Source organism: Fusarium mangiferae, assembly GCF_900044065.1.
Source record: "Fusarium mangiferae strain MRC7560 genome assembly, contig: FMAN_scaffold020, whole genome shotgun sequence".
NCBI classification, from domain to species: domain Eukaryota; kingdom Fungi; phylum Ascomycota; class Sordariomycetes; order Hypocreales; family Nectriaceae; genus Fusarium; species Fusarium mangiferae.
This window is the reverse complement of record NW_024573940.1, coordinates 340,937-361,990: the sequence shown is the minus strand read 5'-3', so window position 1 is coordinate 361,990 and position 21,054 is coordinate 340,937. Positions and strand designations below refer to the sequence as shown.

The window sequence follows — 21,054 nt, the reverse complement described above, 5'->3', positions numbered from 1 at the left end:
GCTAATACGTAGTCGCTGGGTAAAAGAAGTACTGCTAGATGGACCGTCACTCTTGTCTATTAAGCTTCCAAGTCCGTTTACTAGGTAGCTATTGATTCAACCTAGCATCACCAACCTAGATTTCTCGTATCGCAGCTGCTGTGTTGTGCTTCAAGATGAGTATCTTTTCAATCTTTACGTGAGCACCACTTCACTGTTCCCTGATGAACACCGCACCTGATAGCGTATCTTAGGCTCTTTTATTCCGGGCTTACATTTGCCTACATCCTTGGAATATTCCGTAGTTTGGCAAAGCTTGGTGCGAAAAAGCCGGAATACAGGAAAGTTTGGTACTGGGCCAGTTTTATCTGTGCCGTGAGTTTGACTATTCATTTATCATCTTTCGGAGACGGTCGTTGCTGATCATTAACGCCTTAGCTCACCCATATCGGTATCATAGCCATCTGCTTGACTATTGCTGTACTCCCCGACACGGGAGATGCAGCTCGTTGTCAAACGCCTTATCCTCTGCTCATTAGTACTGGCGCTGCCTCATTGGCCTCCCTGGCAGCCATAATCTTTGACCATGGAGAGACATTGCATGCGCTTTACACGCTCTCTGGAGCTTGTGCGTGGGGGGCACTGTGTCTTCTAGTGCCCGATGCCAGCAGGTTTCATCTGACGATCCCATTTCTCTTTCTCTTTGCCTTGATTGCAATTCTAGGCACTCCTTACCAGGTCCCTGACGGCGCTGGCAAGCATCCCTTGACCCATACGCCATTCTTACCAAGTATCACCCTATCTTGGCTCGACCCTTTACTGAAAAGGGCGACCCGCTTTGAACTATCGACGGAGCATCTATGGCCGATTGACGAGAAGCTTGGCGAACCTTATGCCTTGACAGAGGCCGACGCGTCTCTTCAAAGATGGCGTTTTCTTCTCCCAAAGGGATTACCTAGGATAATGCTCCTAGAATGCACTGGGCCATTGGTTAGGAGTGGACTGCTAGAGATGGTCGCCATCGTGACGGTCTCTCTCCAGCCCTTTCTGCTAGGTGCGCTTCTCGAGCAGCGCCGCTACACTTCTGTAATTGCCTTGTTCATTACTGGTATGGTTGGTGGCGCAGCAAGGGCACATGCGCGTTATCAGCTGCGCATGGCTGGTATGGGTTTGCGAGCAGCCTTGACGGCTTTGATTTGCGATAGAAACCTCGAGATTTCGAGCGCAGCCAGTGTCACTAATGCGCCTGACCCCGTCATTCTTATGGAAGTCGATCTGCCGCAGGTTTTTGCTCTCGTGGAGGCATTTCATACTACCTACCTAGCACCTCTGCAGTGTATCATCGGCTTCATCGCGCTAGCATATATTCTCACTTGGCAAAGTATGCTTGCAGGTCTTGGTCTTGTGGTAAGCCTTGTCAAGCTGGACACTTTCATGTAAAGCTGCTAACTATTTTTCTTCAAGGCTATCGGCGTACCTCTCTTCATGCTGCTTATGTCTCTTATTTCGCAACGCCTCTCCAGCGTCATGGAGGCCAAAGACGCGAGAGTCTCCACAGTCAACGAGATGCTGGCGCAGGTCCGACAAATTAAGCTCCAAGGATGGCAGTCGTTCTTCAATGCAAGGATTGATGCGATTCGGGCATATGAGCTAATGGAGGTCGGCCGAGTAGCGCTTCTCAATGGCGCTTTGGTAGCCCTATCTACCATCATACCCACAGGTCTAGTCGCCGTTACTCTGGTGACCTACAATGCCATGGGCGGTCAGCTGACCAGCCAGGTTATGTTCCCAGCTCTAGCCTTCTTCTTCAATATCAATAGTGGCTTGCAGGCTACTAGCCAGCTCGCTATGATATATCAGGCAGGAGTGATCTCTTTGGAAAGGATCAAGGACCACTTGATGCCTCTGGACGAGCCTATGCCCAGAAAGCACTTAGATGCTCTTTCGGTGGGGCCAAGTGTTATTGTGGAAGAAGGGACTATTTCTACCTGGCAGTCGGGGAACGGACATAGGTTGCTCCTCCGAGACATCAACTTTGAAGCTGTACAGAAAGGCCTGACCGTGATTTCCGGTCCTCTTGGCTCGGGTAAATCGACCTTTCTCCGTTCGCTTATAGGAGATGTCCGACAACTCGACAGCAACATCAAGATCAGTGGTACTATTGCATATTGCCCTCAGGTTCCGGTCCTCATCCACGGCACAGTACGGGATAATATTCTCTTTGGCCTACCTTATGACCCCTCCTTTTATCAACGTGTTATTGATGCAACAGCTCTAAGCATCGACTTACCCCGTCTGGCCCATGGTGACCAGACAAGGCTTGATGGTACTGGTGCAGCCCTCTCCGGAGGCCAAAAAAGCCGAGTGGCTCTTGCAAGAGCTGTCTACTCGCGACGCGATATCGTCATCCTCGATAATCCTTTGGCTGCTCTAGATACCAAGGTTCGAGCAGAAGTCATTGACCAGGTCTTGGGCCACAAAGGAATTCTACAAGATCAAATTCGCATCGTCACTAGCTCATGTCAGCCACTGATTGAGGCAGCTGACAGGGTGTACACTATTTCCGATCTTCGACTCCTGCAAGGCGCTGAATTCATTGAGGATCCATCTATTACAAGCTCCGCCGCGGAAGACCTTTCAAGGACTGAGGAGCTGTTGATTAGAGATGAGTCACTTGTTGTGCCGCCTACCAGTCAAGTTGGCTGTGGAACTTTCGACGCCAAGTCTATCGCGACCGTACATGTTACAGATGCCACAGAGGAGGCGCCACTTTTGGGGCGCCATCCTACAGAAGTCCTCGCCAGCGGACAGCCAAACGTCGAAGGGGTGCCGCTTCGGGTATACATCAGTTATCTGGGGATGGCAAACAGAGGAGGTTGGTATGTTGTAATTGTCCTTGCAATCATGGCCAAGCTCGCGGATGTCGTTGCTCTCTTTGTTCTGAGGTTGGCGACCGAAGGCGCTGAGGGTTTCCATTTTCTGGGGGCTTTTACAGCACTGAGCTCAGTGGGATCCATTCTCTCATTTGTCTTTGTCATGACTGCGTATTTTCTTTGTCTTATTCCTGCCTCTCGTCGCCTCCACGATCGTCTGACTAAAGCGGTGTTGGAGAGCCAATTTCGCTTTTTCGATGACAATTCGCCAGGGCAGATCCTCAGCCGCTTCACAAATGACATCAATAAAGTCGATTCTCAGCTTAACGCGGGCCTGATTCGGTTTGTGATCGCGGTCGTCATGGCTCTGGCACCCATCGCTGTTATCATCGCTACCGTCCCACTCAGTATTGTCTACTTGATTCCCCTCGGGTTCCTATACAAGTACGTCCAGGCGTTCTATCTCGGCGCCAATCGACAGCTTCGAAGACTCGAGAATGTCTCTCGTGAGACGATCATCAGTATTACAGAAGAAATGGCCACTGGTGCTTCCGTCATACGATGCTTCAATCAGGAGCAGCTTTTTAAGCAGCGAGCCAGAGATGCCATCGATGGCCACATTATCACCTCTGGGCCTTTTCAAGCCCTGAAAATCTGGCTGGACTTGAGGCTTCAACTGCTTGCAAGGTATGTCGTCGCAGGAGCGCAGCAGGCATCTCACTTCCTTGTTCTCTAGATACTAAAAGGTTATATCATAGTCTCGTTACTCTACTTTCCGCGACACTCATTCTATCTCTGAATATTCCATCCGGTACTCTGGGTCTGGTCATGAACTTTGTGCTCCAGATTACCAATCTTTTCAATAGCCTTGTCGAGGTTCGGGCAGGCCTCGAGGCAGATATCACCTCGTACGAGAGTATCCAGATGTATAAGGAGAACCACTCTGAGGAAGATGTCGGTGTCAGCCTCGATCCTCCTTTAAACTGGCCTTCGGAAGGGTCAGTCGTGTTCGACTCCTACACTGCCTCTTACAGGCCCGAGGGAAAGCCTTGTCTTAGATCCCTCAGTCTATCTATTTCTGGGGGAGACCATGTCGCCGTCGTTGGTCGAACCGGTGCTGGTAAGTCGTCCATCGTCTTGGCCTTACTACGAGCGATTGAAAAGGATTGCATGTATGGGAAAATCTGCATAGACGGGTTGAATATTTCGTCTTTAAGTCCGGGGGCGATCAGAAGACGTATCGCTCTCGTTCCTCAGGAACCGGTAGTTATTTCCGGGACGTTGAGAGAGAACCTTGATCCTCTGGGCGACATCGAGGAATCTGATCTACGGAGAGCACTGGCTTCCTGTCAGGTAATTGAGATACTCGGGATTCTCCAGGACGAGGACCCTCTCGAGCATAGAATATCAAGATCAAAGTGAGTGTCGGCAACTACTGCTTAGTACCTATGGGATCGAAAGAACCTGAACTAACATATTCAACGATCAAGCCTATCAGCTGGACAAACACAGGTTCTTGCACTGGCTCGAGCCGTCGCAGCCAAGTGCAAAATTATTATCTTAGACGAGGGTAGGATTACCCACCACACCTGTATTGTGTGAAAGCCAGGATCCGGGAACTAACTTATCGCAATCACAGCGACGGCCGCTCTTGACGCGAAAGTAGCAACTGCTGTGCGGAAAGTGCTTAAGTCGAAGTTTCGAGACTGCACTATGATCGCCATCACTCACGATATGGACTCTGCTGTAAGTCAATCTTTGTGTGTTGTTTACCTTTGACAAATTGTAACATTTTCTAGAAAGCATATGATCAAGTCCTTGTTATTGACCACGGGCGGGTGGCCGAATATGATACTCCCCAGGCACTGATACAGAATGGGAGGCTGAGCTTTTTATCTTGAAATCTACAGAGAAGGTCGCAAGTTATGATAACCGCAAATGTCGGCACGAACTGCTGCCCCTAAGAGGCCCTCGTAGAAAGATCACTTGCAGTAATTAAATATATTTCAGTAACTGTCTGGTAGTTTGAATTCTATATATTTCCAAGTAGATCAGGCAATTTTTGAAAGCTGGGTGTAACCACCTGTAAAGAAGCAGTGAAAGCTAATACATGTGTTATCTTAGTCGGTTGACACTCGAATAATAGGAATCTTATAACCTGTGTAAAGATTGCCATCCATAAAACAGCGTGACAAGTCATATCCTGGGTAGACCAATATCAAGCGCTGTTTACAGGTCCAAAAGTCGGCGATCTGGTTGCTTCCGAATTTGCACTGTAGATATTCATATCCTGCTCCTTCTGCGACCTTGCAAACCAACGGCGGCGCACCCTTGCCCTGAATCATGACAGGGCCGTAAGGGTTTCCACTTCCAGGTGAGTAATTGTACGAAGCAGACTGGCCAACTGCAGCGGCAGGTCCGTTGAGTGCTTTCACTTCGCCAGTTCCCTTATTTATGCTAAATTGCTGAACGCTGGAGGGATCGGATTTGAAGTCCAAGTAGAATGAGGTGCCTTGCGAAGACTCAAGGGAGGTAAAGCCAATCCCGTTTGAAACTGCGAGCGCGGGGTCGTTGCTACCAATTGCAATCAACTGAACTGTCTGGAGTGGCTCGGCTACTACGGTCTTTGTGGTAGTCTCGGTGACGGTCTCGGTAGCGATGGTGATATCGTCAGTGACGACATCGACAGTCTTGGTAACTTCCTCAGTGCTGTAAGTCTTCAAGACGACAGTGGTCTTCACCGTCTGAGTCACCCAGGTGGTGTCGACCGTCGTCTTGACGGTGGTAGCCCGTGGGATCTTCACGCGGATTATCTTAGAGACAACAGTTACTCGAGGGCCGTTGACTGTCTTGGAAGTGACGCCGATGCGGGAGCAAGCCGATGAGTATTGGGCGGAGTTTGTGCATATGTTGTCGAGGTATTCTGGAATGCGAGGTGCGGAGCGTTTGTGCTTGAAAGGCGGGTTGACATTGTCATCCTGGGTCGTGATTGTCGCCGTGGCCTGCTCAGTCACGAATTTGGTTTGCTCCACGGTCCGCGTCACGACGATGTTCTCTGTAACGGTTTGCACAATGGAGCTTACGCTCGTAGCGATGGCGGACGAGGTACTAGTAGCTGTGATTGACTTTCTGACGGTTGGGGTCTTCTTGGTGATTGTAGTTGTTTTGTAAATGGTGCTGTGTATTTCGCATTAGCTTTTGCGCCATCGGACCGCGCTCGGATATCGTACGCCTTCTTGGGAGTTATTGTAGTGACAAGGAATGCCTTGCAGTCAGAGGTATGCTGCTTATTGTTGGGCTGCGCAACAGCTTTAAAAGCGCTTCGTTAGCTGATGGCACGAAATCATTAGCAGATTAGCATACCGTTATAACATGCATCGGGGCTTCGGATAAATGGGTTCCAGAAAGCAGCGTCAGCACCTGCGACGATCATGCCCAACGGCACGAGGACTTCAAAGAATTTCATCTTCGCGAACTTGATCCTAAGCCGGCAAAGAGGAGTTGACGAGGAACGATATGAACATGGGCGCCACAGGCCGACGAGTTATTAAATAGCATCGGGTGCAGCCTCCCCTGTACATCGTGGTTACCGCTGAGCTGGTCAGTGTTGAAGCTATTGATTTCAATCATAGATCTATTGAATTTGCTTCGGGGGTCTCGCGGTCTAGATCGACGTGTTGTCCAATCGATCGCCGTGGTTGACGAAAATATCCACCCGGACTCGCGCTATTGTACATAGCGCTACAGGGATATTCAGCGCCACTCAGGGATGCATAATAAAAAGAAAGGCCTAGAGCCCTAGATTGATCATACGGAATAATTTGGCTGGCCAGCTGATGTTTTTCTTACAGGGGCATATGCAGACCCTGAGATCAAAGAAAGATGAATTCATCAATGTCGTAAGATAAGAAAGCTCCAAGTTCAATCGTATCGTATACAGTTTGCACAGGTAGCTTTAAATACTAATCGTGTTGGGGACAATGTTTCTTATTTTAGCTCACTTGACTGCAACTATGGGACTCTGTGTAGTACTACTGCGCTTCGTTGATCTCGGCTAGATTGAGTATGTAAGAAATCGTGTTAATTCCGACGTCCAACTGCGTACTGGGTCATCAAGAGCCAATCCGAGACCATGCGGACCATCCGGTAAGATCAAAACCTGGGCCTTTCTCTTATGAGCTGCCATGGCTTCAGCAAACATGAGAGTGTTCTGCACTGGAACAGCTTGGTCGTCGAAGGTATGGAACAAAAATGTCGGAGGCGTTGTATCAGAGACTAAGTTCTGCGCTGATAGATCGTGCAATTCTTCGGCTGTCGCGTTAGGCCCGACGAGATTGTCGCGAGAGCCGGTATGCGTATAGTTTCCTTCCAAGGTAATAACAGGATATGCGAGGATGCCGAAATCCAGGCCAGCCTTGGGGTTGGTGAGGGTTGTGGATGCAAGGTGACCGCCTGCTGAGAAGCCCCAAATACCAAGCTTCTCTATTTTGGGGTTCTCGTGGCGAATTTTCTTGAGAGCAGCGAAGACCTCATTCTCTGGTTTGGGGTAGATAGGTGCAGTGGCATTAAGAGTCGTGGTATAATCGAGAACCCACGCATCGATACCAAGTTCGTTGAGGTATGCCGCCGGCTTGTAGCCTTCCTTAACAATAGAGACATGGCTATAACCACCGCCTGGGCAAATAAGAACACCCGTGCCTGTGGAATTGGCCACTAGGAACGCTGTAAGCTTTGCGATGTCGAGTCTATCGAGTTGGTAAGCTTCAGTGACATGAGGCTATTATGCCAGAATGGACAACTAGGGCAGGTGCTTAACTAACTTCATAGTGTCTCTGTCTGGGACATAAGCGGCTGTATTAGGAAGCTCAACAGACTGCCTGGACGTCATCTTGAACAAGACACCACGTTGAGATATATGTTTTCTCATTTGCAGATCACTTTGGGGGCGGGACGTGTTTGGGGTTTCGTTCTGAATTACCCCGCGATGTCGAAACTCAACTGACCTTGAACCCTTGTAACCAAACTTCACTTCTATTCGTCCGGCTATTCTGTCAAAGCATGCATCATTATAAGTCCATGGATAAAATATAATAACTTATGGTGATCTTTGGATTATTGGCGGAAAATTGTGGGGTAAAGACTCTGTCAACCAAAGTTATTGGTTCATAGCCGGCCGTTCACTGAGCAGGGTCTGCAAACCGCGATTTAATGATTAAGCTATGTTTCGGTACTGAGGCCAAGTTTCCGGCACTCGAAGTATTGAACCTTGAGGATAGACACATTGGAGATGGGATATTTAGCGCCATTGACAGGGGTTATGCCTCCTAACCACTGTACGGTCCGCATGCAGTGTCAGGACCAGCGCAGCCATTTCATCAAGAGGTTGTTTGTTATAAACTTTAGTCACAAAAGACGCCTATTCAGGACATGTGGTGAATAACTGTGTAGATCGCAAGATAGCAGTATTTTAGAACTATATGCAAGCCAGGATGCGTCTCTGTAGACTGAAACGAATATAGACAATAAATAAAAGACCCATAATCGACATACCACCAGCATAATAAGCAGCAGGCCTGAATACTGAAAGACTGTTATTGTCATTCCCGGCAAGCGAGTAGATTCCCGAAGCAATAGGTGTGCCCTGAGATTCTGATCAGTAAAGGGCGTGAATAGGAGATACATATGCAACCTACGAAGAAGAATCCGCAGAACCAAGTAGTCCAAACAATAGGCAAAATGCCAAGAGTATTCTCTGGTCCCATTGTAGCGCCGAGCATGGGAGGAACCAGACTAAAGAACGCTCCACAGCCAATGCCGTTGAAGACGAGAAAGATAGAGAAGATCCCAACCGAAGATGCTAATGGCCACACGACGAGTGAGCTGAGACCAATAAACAGAAGACAGACAATCAAGCTGTTCAAAGGGCCAAGCAAGTGGTCAGCGGTATAGCCCCCGAGGACCCGACCAACAGTGGAAGCCAAGTTCCAAGCCGCCAGTATGATAATCGCAATCTGATTGGAGTAGCCCATGGATCGGGTGAAGATGGGAATGAAGTATGGAGGAATAAATAAGGGAAAACATGACAAAGCTGTCCCGGCGATAATAAGGAGAAACCGAGGTTCCCGGAAGCGATGCCTAATCATATGGTCAGCAGGCCATTGAGAACCAACAATCCGGGATGCACTCACCATTGGAGCTTCAAGCCGGCACTCATGGATCCCTCAGGCTGTTGAATGAAGTATGAAGCTGGGATACAGACTCCCCAGAGCATGAAGCCTAGAATGCGGAATGTCCAAGCGACATCGACTTGCTTCACAAGAAGATTCGTCGCAATGCTCATAACAGCTGCACCAAGGCTGCCTCCTCCAAACACGATACCCATAGCCAGGCCACGGTGTCTCTTGAACCACCTCAGGGGAGCAGTCGAGCATGCCTGTCAATGTTAACAAGATGCCAGGTTTTTTTTCAGGCTGAACTTACAAAGATAGATAGTCCTCCTCCAATGCCAAATATCACACCGTGGAAGACAAAGAGAGCTCCAACATGCTTTGTCGTCCAACTGGCTAGAAATTCACCCAGACCCATCAGGATACCACCAGCTAGAGCAGTCTTCTGGTAGCCAAGCTTTCGAACGGCAATACCAGAGAGGATACTCAGTGATATCATGAAGGATGTTGCAAGCGATCCGACGAAGGTCAAGGTTGTGAGGTTTGTTCCAGTTACTTCGACAAGTCTGACTTGCATAATGCCCCATGAGTAGATCACCCCGAGGTAAACAAAAAGAGAACATGCTGCGGCTGCCACAGCTATCCATCCTTTAGGGTTATCGAACTCGACCGCCAGCGGTGTTGGAGTGGATTCGCTTTCGGGTTGTGAGATATCGGTATCATTGCCCTTTTCATTGTCTGACGAGGTCGATGAGCATGGCCAGTCTGGACCTGAGTCATCTTTCTGGGCTGACATGTTTGATCTCAATTCACAAGCAGCAATCGGAGAAATAATGATATGATGGATGTTTGTACAGTCGTTGTTCGAGAAAGTTCTCTAGTTAAATATCTGATCCGGCATCTGACCTCGGTTCTCACAAGAGCGAAACCGACGACGAGAACCGACGCCCTGAACCTGTCAACCCATCTCAGTGGGTCGTAGCGTATGATACTGTTTGTCATGAGAAATTCATGACACAGCGACAAGCCGGAATCAGTCGGCTCGTCGGTGCTCGGCTGAAAATCTGTCTTTCCCGAGTTCCGGCGCTGATGATCGGTTTTCGGTTTTGGCGTTTTATAAATGGTCCAGAGGAATTCTTTAACAGTAGTAAGAATTAATTTCATCAAGACGAAAGACTGTTTGGTCAATCCATAGCATTAAGCATTTTTTCTGCCTCAATTGTCTATCAATCGACATGGCTCCTTCAACGATTGAGGACTTTGCTGAAGTCTCCACCTACCAATCATCCATGCCCGTCAAACCCATGCATCAAGAAGGATGTTTGATGCACAGATCTCTCGTCCAACATCCTTACATGGTCGAGTCAGCAAGTGGAGTCGAGCTCAAATTATCGACCGGCCAAACAATCATCGACGGTTGTGCTGGCGCAGCTGTTGCCCTTATCGGCCATGGCAACGAGGAGGTTATCCAAGCCATCACCGACCAAGCTCGCAAAGTCAGCTATGTCCACACACAATCCTACACAACGGCACCAGCCGAAGAGCTTGCAAATGTTATACTCGAGGGCAATCCGTATGGCCTTGAAAAAGCCTTCTTTGTTGGCAGTGGCAGTGAAGCTGTTGAGTCTGCTCTGAAGCTAGCTCGCCAGTACCATTATGAGAAGGGAGAGCTTGATAGAGTGTATATTGTCTCCAGACGGCAATGTTATCATGGAAATACGATGGCCACTATGTCTATCTCGACTAACAAAGCTCGCCGAGCTCCGTACCATGGTTTCTTGTACCCTCATGTCTCTCACGTCTCACCTGCTTTCGCTTATCACTATAAAGACGACTCCGAGACTGAAGAGCAGTTCACAGCGAGACTTCTGGTCGAACTTGAAGAAGAGTTTCTACGAGTCGGTCCCAAGAACGTCGCTGCTTTCATCGCGGAAACAGTCGTTGGCGCGACGACAGGCTGTGTTGCTGCCCCGGCCGGGTATTTCAAGGGCGTCAGAGCCATCTGCGACAAGTACGGAGTGATCATGATTCTCGACGAGATTATGTGCGGCGTTGGTCGAACAGGCACGTTCTTCGCTTTTGAGCAGGAGGGTGTTGTACCTGACATCACCACGATCGCGAAAGGTCTTGGTGGTGGTTATGCTGCCATTGCTGGTGTTCTCATTCACAAGAAGGTCGTTGATGTCCTCAGACATGGCTCGGCTGCTTTCAACCACGGACATACATATCAAGCTCATCCTATATCATGCGCTGCGGCATTGGCGGTGCACAAGGTCCTGAGACGCGAGAACTTGGTTGAGCGGTGTCACAAGATGGGCCTTGTCTTGGAGAGGACGCTTCGACAAGAGCTAAAACACTGCAAGTCAGTGGGCGATATCCGAGGTCGAGGTCTTTTCTGGGGCGTCGAGTTTGTCAAAGACGTGACATCCAAGCAGCCTTTTGACCCTTCGGCTAAGTTTGGTCTGTTGGTGCAGCAGATCGCCTTTGAGAAGGGCGTTGCGTTGTATCCAGGCGGTGCTACGATTGATGGTGTTAATGGTGATCATATTCTGCTTGCGCCGCCATTTACAATTACTGAAGATCAACTGGCCACTATTTGTCGGGTATTAAAGGAGGCAGTGGTAGAAGCCGAAACAATGATGCTCTCTCCATAGATCAGACATTTTCTGAATTGTCTGTTTAGGGATACGATGTCAAAAGTATATAGACTGTGCATTTTGTAAAATTGATACACCTTGATACCAATTTTGTGGCTATGGAATATCTTTCGTCCTGGATCATAGTGCTTTGGGAGGCGAGAAATTGCACTCGATGGGGCAGAGACATTGAGCCTCAGACTGTATCGACTCTACTTCACCTCTGCAAAGGCATCCAGAGCCTCATGCAACTTCCCAAAGGTCCCATCATGCCAACCCGCAATCTGAGCCCATTCGTCCTCAGGTAGCGTAGCATGCAGCATCCTCAGCCACGCACCAACAAGCATATCCGCATAACTAACCTTGTCACCCAGCAAAAACGGGCCACTCACATCCCTCGTGAACAATTTGGCAAGATTACCGAGCATTTCTCTCAGAGACTCCATCACCTTACCCCGAGCCTCGCCCACCAGCGCAAAGTCGTCCCACTGTTTCATCCCCGCACGTCGCACAAACTCAGCCTTGCTCTCCTCCTCAGAAGCTGGATCGAACGGCATTCCCTGGACTCCCAATTGCACGTGTGCAGTAAACGCCGCGTCGATGTTGAGATTGAACTTGGCGTACTCGGGGTTCTCCTTATCGCGCCATTCGGAGAGGGGGACGAGGATGTAAGGATGCTCAAAGTCAAAGTCGAGCGTCTGAGTGGGGAAGAGATCGCCTCCACCAGAGGTTGGGTACGTCGTCTGTAGGTAAATAGCGATGTCGAAGGAGTCGCCGACTACAGACCCAGTTGAGGGGTCGTCGATGATGGGCAGAGTGTAGAAGTCTTTGCCGTCATTGAATTTGCGACAGGCGGGGACGTTGAGGCCAGTGCGCACTTTGGTGATGTCTGGCAGGGCTACCCATGACGTTGAGTAGGGGACTTGCTTGAAGTTGAGGGCGAATCTGCTCTTCCATGGATTTGGGGAGAAGACGTTCTTTTCCACCGGCGGCCGGGCGGCGATGTCATAGAAGACGATTTTCTTGGAAGACTCGGACATGATGGATGATGGAGTTGTACAGATGATGCTGTTGTCGTTGATAGCTGGAACATTGGTAACGATACGAAAATTGATACGTGGCTCGTAGTTGATTGGCTTAGTTACGAAACTTCACCAAAACGCTCCATGACGAGTCATTAAGTCAAAGTCATTATAACTGAATCAATGCTTAAAAATGCAATCAATACTAATCTTCAATTTTATTATGTTAATTCTACACTAAGAAGTTTTGCTCGTTCCAAAGCTTTGTTGGAGATTCGGCTGCCTCCAGCCCTATAGGGTGGATCCACAGTCCTCCAACGAAGATGAGGTTCACAATAGGTACATAATTCTCTAAATGGGACATGGCATCGCCTGATGATTGGCTACCCTGGCCAAGAAACAATAACCGTAGGCTATGATGGACTGTATCCAGGCGCAAATTATATGCCGTCTTGTCAAGTCCACTGATCTTGGTGCTGAGTAACAGATGGAGTCAAAGCACGCGATCTGATTCGTCGGTCCGTAAAAAAGCACACATTGGTATAGGGTCAAGGCGCCGGCCAAGGCAAACCCAATGCCGAACAACCGTCATTCGCTTGCCAAGCACGATGCCTCATGAGCTTGACAGCAAATTGGTCCACAGATGTCACAGTCTTTCTCCCGCATCTATAACGGCGAGCCCGTAATATTGATTACATGGCGTAAATTATGAATGAGGCTATGTCTTGGCTGCTGATATAAAGTCTAAGCTCATGAAGCGTGTTTCATAGACACTCAAAATTATCTTCTTTCGATTGTGTATGATATCGGAAATGTCTGTTGAATCAACTGAAAACTTCCCCCTCGCCAGATACAGGGCTGGTGGCGGACATCCCACCGGCCAACGCAATGGCATCGAGGAGAATCTGGAAGAGTCTTTCCTCAGTCATTTCACCCAATTGTTCAACAAGTATGCCGGACCCAACGGCACCTGGCATCGAGACCAGATTGGACTTTTCATGCACCACGTTCAAGTCGAGAACCCAGAAGGTCTGGCCAGTTACCTTGTCGATCAAGACGAACTAAATCTACCTGAACTCATCAAGTATCTCACATCACCATGTGGCAACATTCTCGAGATGGCGTCTCCCCAAGACCTGACCTGGCCATTGAACAACTACTTCATCAGCTCAAGCCACAACACATACCTCACAGGGAACCAACTTTCAAGCGACTCGAGCACTGAAGCGTACAAAGACGCCTTGCTGCGTGGATGTCGCTGTATCGAAATTGATGTCTGGGACGGTAAAGAGCAGTGGAAGCCAGGATTTGGCTCAGAGGATGACGTTGAGAAAGAAGCCAAGGATACCTCTCGAGAAGCGGCGCCAAGGAAAATGGGCTTTGCAGATCGAGCCATCATCAAGATTGGGCGTTGGGCTATGAACAAATTTGATCCAGTTGATCCTGACGGAAAAACGATCGATGACAGACTCTTGGATATTATTGACGCCGAGCCAAGAGTTCTTCATGGCTTCACTCTTACGAAAGAGGTTCTTTTCCGCGACGTCTGCCAGACCGTCAAAGAGTATGCTTTCACCACGTCTGATCTTCCACTCATCGTCAGTCTAGAAGTCCACTGCTCTCCACTACAGCAAGGCACAATGGTCAACATTATGGAGGAGGTCTGGGCTGATTATCTTCTCCCTGCACCTGAGTTTGAATCCGATTGCCTGCCATCTCCTCATGAGTTGAGGAACAAGATTCTCATCAAGGTGAAGTATGTTCCGGAGGACAGCAAGGGAAAGGGCAAGGACACGCCTGATAGTACGGATGATGAGAGCATGCTTGAGGTCGTTGTGGAGGGAGACGAGAAGAAGGTCAAGAAGGTCAAACCGCCAAAGATCATACCGCGACTGAGCCGTCTTGGTATTCATACTCGAGGGATTAGTTTCAAGTCCCTTGAGGAGCCCGAGGCGTCGATGCCGAATCATATATTCTCGCTCTCGGAGAATGCAGCCTTTGCGATTCAGAGACGCATGCCAAAGGCGCTCTTCTCGCACAACAGACAGTTTCTCATGCGGACTTATCCTCATGGTATGCGATTTGACTCATCCAACTACGATCCTGTCATTTTCTGGCGCGCTGGTGTCCAGGTAGTTGCTCTCAACTGGCAATCGTGGGACCTAGGCATGGTGCTCAACGAGGGTATGTTTATGGGCTCAGACGGATATGTTCTTAAGCCTGAGGGATACCGTCATAATCCGAGCCAAGAGCTTAGCACCGAGGAGTCTCACATCCCTAGTAAGACATTGGAAAGGGTGGCTATCACAATCATCGCAGCACAGAACCTTCCCTTACTCAATCGCCATGATGATCCCGCAAAGTTCATTCCTTACGTCAAGATCGGCCTACATACTGAGCCAGATGCCCTCTCAGCGATGGTAGATGAGAACGCTACAGCCGAGCAAGTCAAGCAAGTCGGGCACAGTGGTGAAACAGGTAAAAGTAAAGGTACCAGTCCGGACTTTGGAGGTGAGACGGTGGAGTTTCTCAACGTTGAGGGTGTTGTTCCGGAACTGGCTTTCCTTTCATTCAGGGTCATGAATGATGTACCTGGGCCCGATGTTATGGCTGCTTGGGCTTGTGTTCGTTTGGACAGGCTGAGGCTTGGATATCGCTTTTTGAGATTGCTGGATAAGGAGGGCATGCCGAGCAAGGGTATATTGTTGGTGAAGAGTGAGATCAGGGAAGCCATTTAGCTACAGCGCTGACGGGAAGAATGCCCAGGCATGCCGTAATAGTAGGGGCTTTTAACGCTCTCATGACTTAGTCTGCAGTATATAAAGTTGGTGAGGCGTCGAAATAGACTCCGAACACTCGCAATGTGATTTGACAAAAATTCTATAAACTTTCGTGCCATTATTGCTGCCTACGATGATACAAACTTACTGGTAGTGGTCCTGATGACGAGACGAGTTGTGAAACAGCGCTGAGTCATCTTGCGTGGTGAATCACGCCCTGGCAGGCATCCCTGATTAACCTTATGAGTGTCAGGCAATCGCGTAGATTAGGGGTTTGAGCTGATGAGCTGATGGGACGGGATGGATCCTTGCCTTTGGGCTTCGGGGACCGAGATGCCGCGGGTTGCCGCGGGGCCCCGTTAGCTCAAAGTCTGAGCTGTCCAACGCAACGAGGAAGCTCCCGTGATCTGCAAACGAGAATGAACGAGAACGAGATGCCATGTAGTGAATGCGAAAGTCGTTTACTGAACGAGACATCAACGAACATTTTGTTAGAACCATGCTAAACGTCGCTGAAACTTGACATGGTGGATAATTTCAGGCTGAGAGTAAATTTCAGCCACGAATCTTGATGAGGGCTAGCTCCAGAGGGAAGCTCGTTCGATTTATGCATTGATGGACATATTACAGGATGAAACCAGACCGTGTCTGCCTCGCGTATTTATATCTGACCCTGAGTGAGACGGGCTCATCCGTACTCCGTACCTTCAGCCCCAACGAGCCACCCAACGTGTTTATTCGTATCCCCCAAATTACACCAACTCAGAACAGGAATAGTCCACTCCAACACCCAACGAATGCCGTTCTGCCGAAGCGTCTCAACCCTTGCCTGATTCAGGGGACGCCCCGCGGGAGACGATCAGCGAGAGAGAAAAGAAAATGGCTCGGGTCATCACTGTCACCCATCGCACGTGGCGGTCGTTTTGGAACATCATACGGTATCCGCAGCCGCCAATCACATGGGAGTCGAGAACAAAAAAGCCTCGAGGCTGAGTTGGCGCAGGGATTCCGATGACGACGCGTCTTTTTATTTACCGGCCGTTGCCCACTTCAATGAAGTTAAATTAAATCTCTTACATATATAAGGCGGGCAAGGTAAAAGGTGTGTTTTTTTTAGTGTTTTTTGCACGAAATTTTGCGCACGCGACGTATAAATACCGAGGAAGGACCTGATTTCCTCACACTCTAGAGGAGTTTTTGCTGGGGAATGTTTTCGGACAATGGCACTCCAGAATATCATTCAACACTTGCGCGCGCGCTTTGGGAAATATGAACGACTTTACGACGAGGAGCACATTGAGTTGGAATCACCACCTCACAAACGATGCGTCCCCAAACGATTTGGATTTCCGAGGTTCAGGAAGCTCACAGTCTATCTAATCCTGATCAACCTGATCATTCTCGGCCTATTAATTCATTCCATTCGCCCGCTCATCACACTGCTCATACGGAATAACGAGCTATTCGCAATTAATTTCTCTGTCGACCATGCAGCGCAGCCAGACGCATTTCAAAGGCCAGATGGGAAGAAGATACCGCGGGTTTTTCACCAAACCGCGCCCAACAGCTCGATTCCAGAGATTTGGGCGGCCTCACAGCAGAGCTGCCAAAAAGCATATTCTGACTTTGAATATAAGCTCTGGACTGACGACGGGGCGCGAGAGTTTTTGAAGGAGGAATTTCCGTGGTATCTCGACACTTGGGATAATTATCCTTTTCCGATTCAGCGCGCAGACGCAATCCGATATTTTGTGCTGTATCATTTTGGTGGGATTTATATGGACATGGACACATATTGCAACTCGTCCTTCCCCGTAGATCAGATCGAATCACTACCAGGAAAGGAGCACGCTTTATTCAAATCGACATTGCCGACTGGTATCACGAATGATTTTTTGATTTCAACCGCAAGGCATCCAGCTTTCGCATCCGCTGTTTCAAGACTGGCTAGCTTTCACCAAACAACCCGCCTCTGGGCCCGTCTTCAACCTTACGCAGCTATCATGCTTTCAACAGGTCCTCTCTTCCTGACATTGGCAGTGCAGCAATATCTGCTCGGCCAGCCAATTCTCCCATCACCAAACATACACATCATAGACCCCGCGATGGTGGACCATTATATGACAGACTTTGAAACCGCGACATGGCATCAGAGCGACGCTCAGGTGCTCAAGTGGCTCGGCGACAGGCCATGGACGTGGTTCAGTCTAGGAATCATTGGGGTTACCGCCGGCATCTACACATTTAATTGCGTGCTATCACGAACTTTTACGACTTTTTATCGTAAGCTATTATAATACTCAGCGATTGCATTTCTCAAGAATAAAATAAAAAAACTCAATTTCCTTGGCCAGAACGGGCACATAATTTCATCCCCCCTGTCGCACTGGTAATTTACTCGGATAAGCGGCACGATTACGTGGTCGCGGCGTTGCTCCTGTAATTTTCGGCTAGTTCCAAAGACAGAAATAACCGAAAACTCAGGCCGTCGAGAAAATACGGGATGACCAATTAGAACGTGAGGCGCAGACGCGGGAAGCTGATGAATGGGCCTGGTCCAGGTCGCGTTGTTTGTCAGTTGACAGCCACGTCCGTGGCTTAGCTGTCGTGTCACGACGACAATCAGCCCCCTTTTCATCGCATATGTAGGACGATCAGATGCATGACCATGGGGCTTCTGTAAAGTTCACTGGGAGTTTCAAAAGATTGGGGCTTCTTATGCGCGGGCCCCGTGGAGTCGCATTGCATAAAGTTGCAACTTCAAATTGAGTTCAGGGTCCTTCCCAGCGACTTGGGTCAACTGAGTTTATTACCACTTTATTGCCTGCCCGCTTGAGCTTTGAAGGTAATGCCAATGACATAATTGGCTATCTTAGGTTTGGCGCTGGAAACAAATCTGTTTATGGGGCTGGCGAATCTATGAGGCGTAGGAATCTTGATGGCCAGTAACTATCTGCGTAGTATGAAACCAGGGTTGACTGTGCAAGAACGGAAATGGCATGTCAAGGGCAGATCCTTCGGTTTGTTTGGCCTTATCGAGGATTCTTGATTTATGCTTATTATAAAAGTGGTATCAGGCTCGGACAGGCTGTCAAAGTGACACGATGAGCAATAGTTGCCGTTAATGCAATTTCTCGTCAATGGCGATAAGACAGGCTCTTTAGGTAGAAATATAGACTGAACCTGAGAGCTGTTTCTACAAATATTCACAAAGCGGAAGATATGAAACCGCAAAGGTTGTGACAGCGTAGGCCCTTGATATGCACAAATTCTTCAGTACTATTCAGTTTTGTATGTAGCAGCTAAGTTTTTCATACTGTACTAACTCTTTTGGTTCGTTCTATGACAACATCGTCTTTTCACTCCTTAACGGTTTTACCCAGGTCTGCTTCTGTCCTCTCAACCAAAACATCAAAGATCCGTTGGACATGCTCCTCTCGAACCCTCTCAACACCAGTGCATACACGAATCGCAAACTTGTCATTGACTACCGTGCTGGTAAGGTAAAACTCTCCTGTTCTGTTGACCCATTCATAGAGCTCTTCCGTTCGAGCGTTGATCTCCGCTTCATCAGCTCCCTTGACACGGAAAGTCACCAGGCCAAAGCGCGCGGAGGTGAAGATGGTGAATAGATCAGGTCGACTGGCCAGCTTATCCTGCAGGGACTCACCAAGCGTAACTCCGTTTCGAATATGCGCTTGCAGTCCTCGGATGCCATAGCTGCGAAGAACGAACCATAGCTTGAGAGATCGGAAGCGTCGCCCAAGAGGGATTTGCCAATCGCGATAGTCAGTGACCAGTTCATTATCGGAAAACTGGTTACGCAAGTACGGCGGCTTGATGCTCAGAGACTGGATAAGCCATGCTCGGGATCGGACCCAAACAGCAGAGCAGTCAAAGGTAGTGAGCATCCACTTGTGCGGGTTGAAGTTGAAAGAGTGGAAGTCGGCCATTGGTGTAGTCAAAGGCTGATTCTCCTCGAGAAGAAGTGCAGAGCCTGCATACGCAGCATCGACGTGGACCCAGATATCCCTCTCTGTTCCAGCGGTAGGAGACAGCGCCTCAACGATACCAGCAAAATCATCAACCGCACAAACATCCGTCGTGCCCATCGTGGCAGTCAGGTAGAAAGGCTCTAGCCCGCGGGCCCGCAACTCAGCTACCGTCTTGGCGACAGCACGACCAGTCATGGCAAATCCGTCTTCTTCGGTAACGGGAATAGCGACGAAGCGAACACCAAGAACCTGAGCAGCCTTCTTGGTACTCGAGTGAGATCCAGCACTTCCCAAAGCGACGAGTTTGCTTCGTACAGCCCAGACAGCATCTTCATCCATGTCCCTGGTGACAGCAGCGAGATACTTGTCGCGAGCAGCACACATGACAGTAAGGATAGCCTCGCTAGCACTGCCGTGAATAACACCACCTCCATGGGTGCTACCGCCACTCAAATAGCATTCCGGTAGACCGAGAGCTTTAGCGAGCCAGTCCATAACAATTGTTTCCAGCTCTGTAACAGCTGGGCTGCAGATCCAGTTGAAATGGGCGCCGTTGAAGGTATTTGAGTACATCTCAGCTAGTGCAGCAGGGTAACTGCTTGAGCAGGGAAAGAAGGCCATGAACCGGGGGTTGGCCCAATGGGTGATTCCGGGAAGGATTTTAGACTCGATGTCGGCATGGATGTCGCTCCAGGACTCTCCTTCAAGGGGAGCTGAGGATGGGAGCAGAGGTCGGAGGTAGCCTGGCTTCACATCGGATACAACACGCTGCGAGGAGACATTGTCGTAATAGTCAGTGACTGTATATTGTTAACATCAAGGGTCATTGATTCAGTACTAAAAGACTTACTCTCGTCAATGGCTGTGCGAGCAGCCTCACGAAACTCTGCGGAATCCATTGTGTCTGTGTAGATGTTTGAACTAAATGCTGTCTTGAAACTGAATGTCAAGTCGTGTTAATGTCTGTCTGGTGTTGCATTTATATATCATTCGACAGAGACTTGACAAATATCGCGCTTGTTTCCGATATTGCCACGAAAGGTGGGGGAGCATGTCAAGTAACTCGGATCCAGTCATCGTATGGAAATTCCGCTTGGGGAAAAGTGTGTTTGAAGAGTCTCCCCAGATAATGGCATTAGCATGTCGCCACATTTATGATGGACAGCCAGTCTCCGCCCTTCGTCTGACAAAACGAGACCCACCTCGGAATTATCACCATGAGGCGTTCCGCGTTCCGAGCCGATGTAGGGTATTTTGATAGTGTTTTGATGATAGGATGTTTGACATACAACATTGTATCTTGCATAATGCAACATAGTCAGTCAGATTACATATTGCTCGTTTGTTATTGCCGTTCTGGGATCTTTTGCACATGGAGGGACCCAGCAGCCCAGCTCCGAAGATCCAATGAACGCAAACTGTTGACATCGGAACATAAGGAGGTTATCAAAGCACAATGCCAACAGCTATTCTCGGAATCACCCTAGTCAACAAATTCAGATCTGTTGGTCTCCCTATCACGTTCAACCCGTCATCTAGGGTAAAAATAGGCTCTGATCGTCTTGACAATATTTCTCAGTGCTATCTCTCTGAGTGTCAAAT

The 21,054-nt window shown here is 48.9% G+C and overlaps 9 protein-coding genes across 9 annotated transcripts; 4 read left to right on the top strand and 5 right to left on the bottom strand.

The window, feature by feature from the left end:
• Positions 1–565: 565 nt before the first annotated feature.
• FMAN_14464 (YCF1-Vacuolar `full-size` ABC transporter responsible for vacuolar sequestration of glutathione-S-conjugates) lies at positions 566–4,753 on the top strand (the record flags this gene model as incomplete). Its single annotated transcript, XM_041825165.1, has 7 exons — positions 566–623; positions 704–1,386; positions 1,444–3,539; positions 3,611–4,270; positions 4,343–4,422; positions 4,492–4,598; positions 4,652–4,753. The coding sequence occupies 7 exons, from the start codon at positions 566–568 to the stop codon at positions 4,751–4,753; spliced, it is 3,786 nt and encodes a 1,261-aa protein (XP_041690573.1).
• Positions 4,754–4,972: 219 nt separating this feature from the next.
• On the bottom strand, positions 4,973–6,318 carry FMAN_14463 (uncharacterized protein; the record flags this gene model as incomplete). Its single annotated transcript, XM_041825164.1, has 3 exons — positions 4,973–6,029; positions 6,083–6,161; positions 6,216–6,318. The coding sequence occupies 3 exons, from the start codon at positions 6,316–6,318 to the stop codon at positions 4,973–4,975; spliced, it is 1,239 nt and encodes a 412-aa protein (XP_041690572.1).
• Positions 6,319–6,849: 531 nt separating this feature from the next.
• On the bottom strand, positions 6,850–7,740 carry FMAN_14462 (uncharacterized protein; the record flags this gene model as incomplete). Its single annotated transcript, XM_041825163.1, has 3 exons — positions 6,850–6,906; positions 6,958–7,597; positions 7,673–7,740. 3 exons carry the CDS (start codon positions 7,738–7,740, stop codon positions 6,850–6,852), a joined length of 765 nt encoding a protein of 254 aa, XP_041690571.1.
• Positions 7,741–8,325: 585 nt separating this feature from the next.
• FMAN_16250 (related to protein MCH2 (monocarboxylate permease homolog)) lies at positions 8,326–9,815 on the bottom strand (the record flags this gene model as incomplete). Its single annotated transcript, XM_041825162.1, has 4 exons — positions 8,326–8,493; positions 8,546–8,987; positions 9,041–9,285; positions 9,333–9,815. The coding sequence occupies 4 exons, from the start codon at positions 9,813–9,815 to the stop codon at positions 8,326–8,328; spliced, it is 1,338 nt and encodes a 445-aa protein (XP_041690570.1).
• Positions 9,816–10,254: 439 nt separating this feature from the next.
• On the top strand, positions 10,255–11,673 carry FMAN_14461 (uncharacterized protein; the record flags this gene model as incomplete). Its single annotated transcript, XM_041825161.1, has 1 exon — positions 10,255–11,673. The coding sequence occupies one exon, from the start codon at positions 10,255–10,257 to the stop codon at positions 11,671–11,673; it is 1,419 nt and encodes a 472-aa protein (XP_041690569.1).
• A 194-nt stretch (positions 11,674–11,867) lies between these two features.
• Positions 11,868–12,695, bottom strand: FMAN_14460 (uncharacterized protein; the record flags this gene model as incomplete). The annotated part of the gene is made up of 1 exon (XM_041825160.1): positions 11,868–12,695. One exon carries the CDS (start codon positions 12,693–12,695, stop codon positions 11,868–11,870), a length of 828 nt encoding a protein of 275 aa, XP_041690568.1.
• A 794-nt stretch (positions 12,696–13,489) lies between these two features.
• On the top strand, positions 13,490–15,415 carry FMAN_14459 (uncharacterized protein; the record flags this gene model as incomplete). Its single annotated transcript, XM_041825159.1, has 1 exon — positions 13,490–15,415. The coding sequence occupies one exon, from the start codon at positions 13,490–13,492 to the stop codon at positions 15,413–15,415; it is 1,926 nt and encodes a 641-aa protein (XP_041690567.1).
• A 1,262-nt stretch (positions 15,416–16,677) lies between these two features.
• On the top strand, positions 16,678–17,754 carry FMAN_14458 (related to SUR1-required for mannosylation of sphingolipids; the record flags this gene model as incomplete). Its single annotated transcript, XM_041825158.1, has 1 exon — positions 16,678–17,754. The coding sequence occupies one exon, from the start codon at positions 16,678–16,680 to the stop codon at positions 17,752–17,754; it is 1,077 nt and encodes a 358-aa protein (XP_041690566.1).
• A 1,062-nt stretch (positions 17,755–18,816) lies between these two features.
• Positions 18,817–20,351, bottom strand: FMAN_14457 (uncharacterized protein; the record flags this gene model as incomplete). The annotated part of the gene is made up of 2 exons (XM_041825157.1): positions 18,817–20,252; positions 20,303–20,351. The coding sequence occupies 2 exons, from the start codon at positions 20,349–20,351 to the stop codon at positions 18,817–18,819; spliced, it is 1,485 nt and encodes a 494-aa protein (XP_041690565.1).
• Between the last annotated feature and the right edge of the window lie 703 nt (positions 20,352–21,054).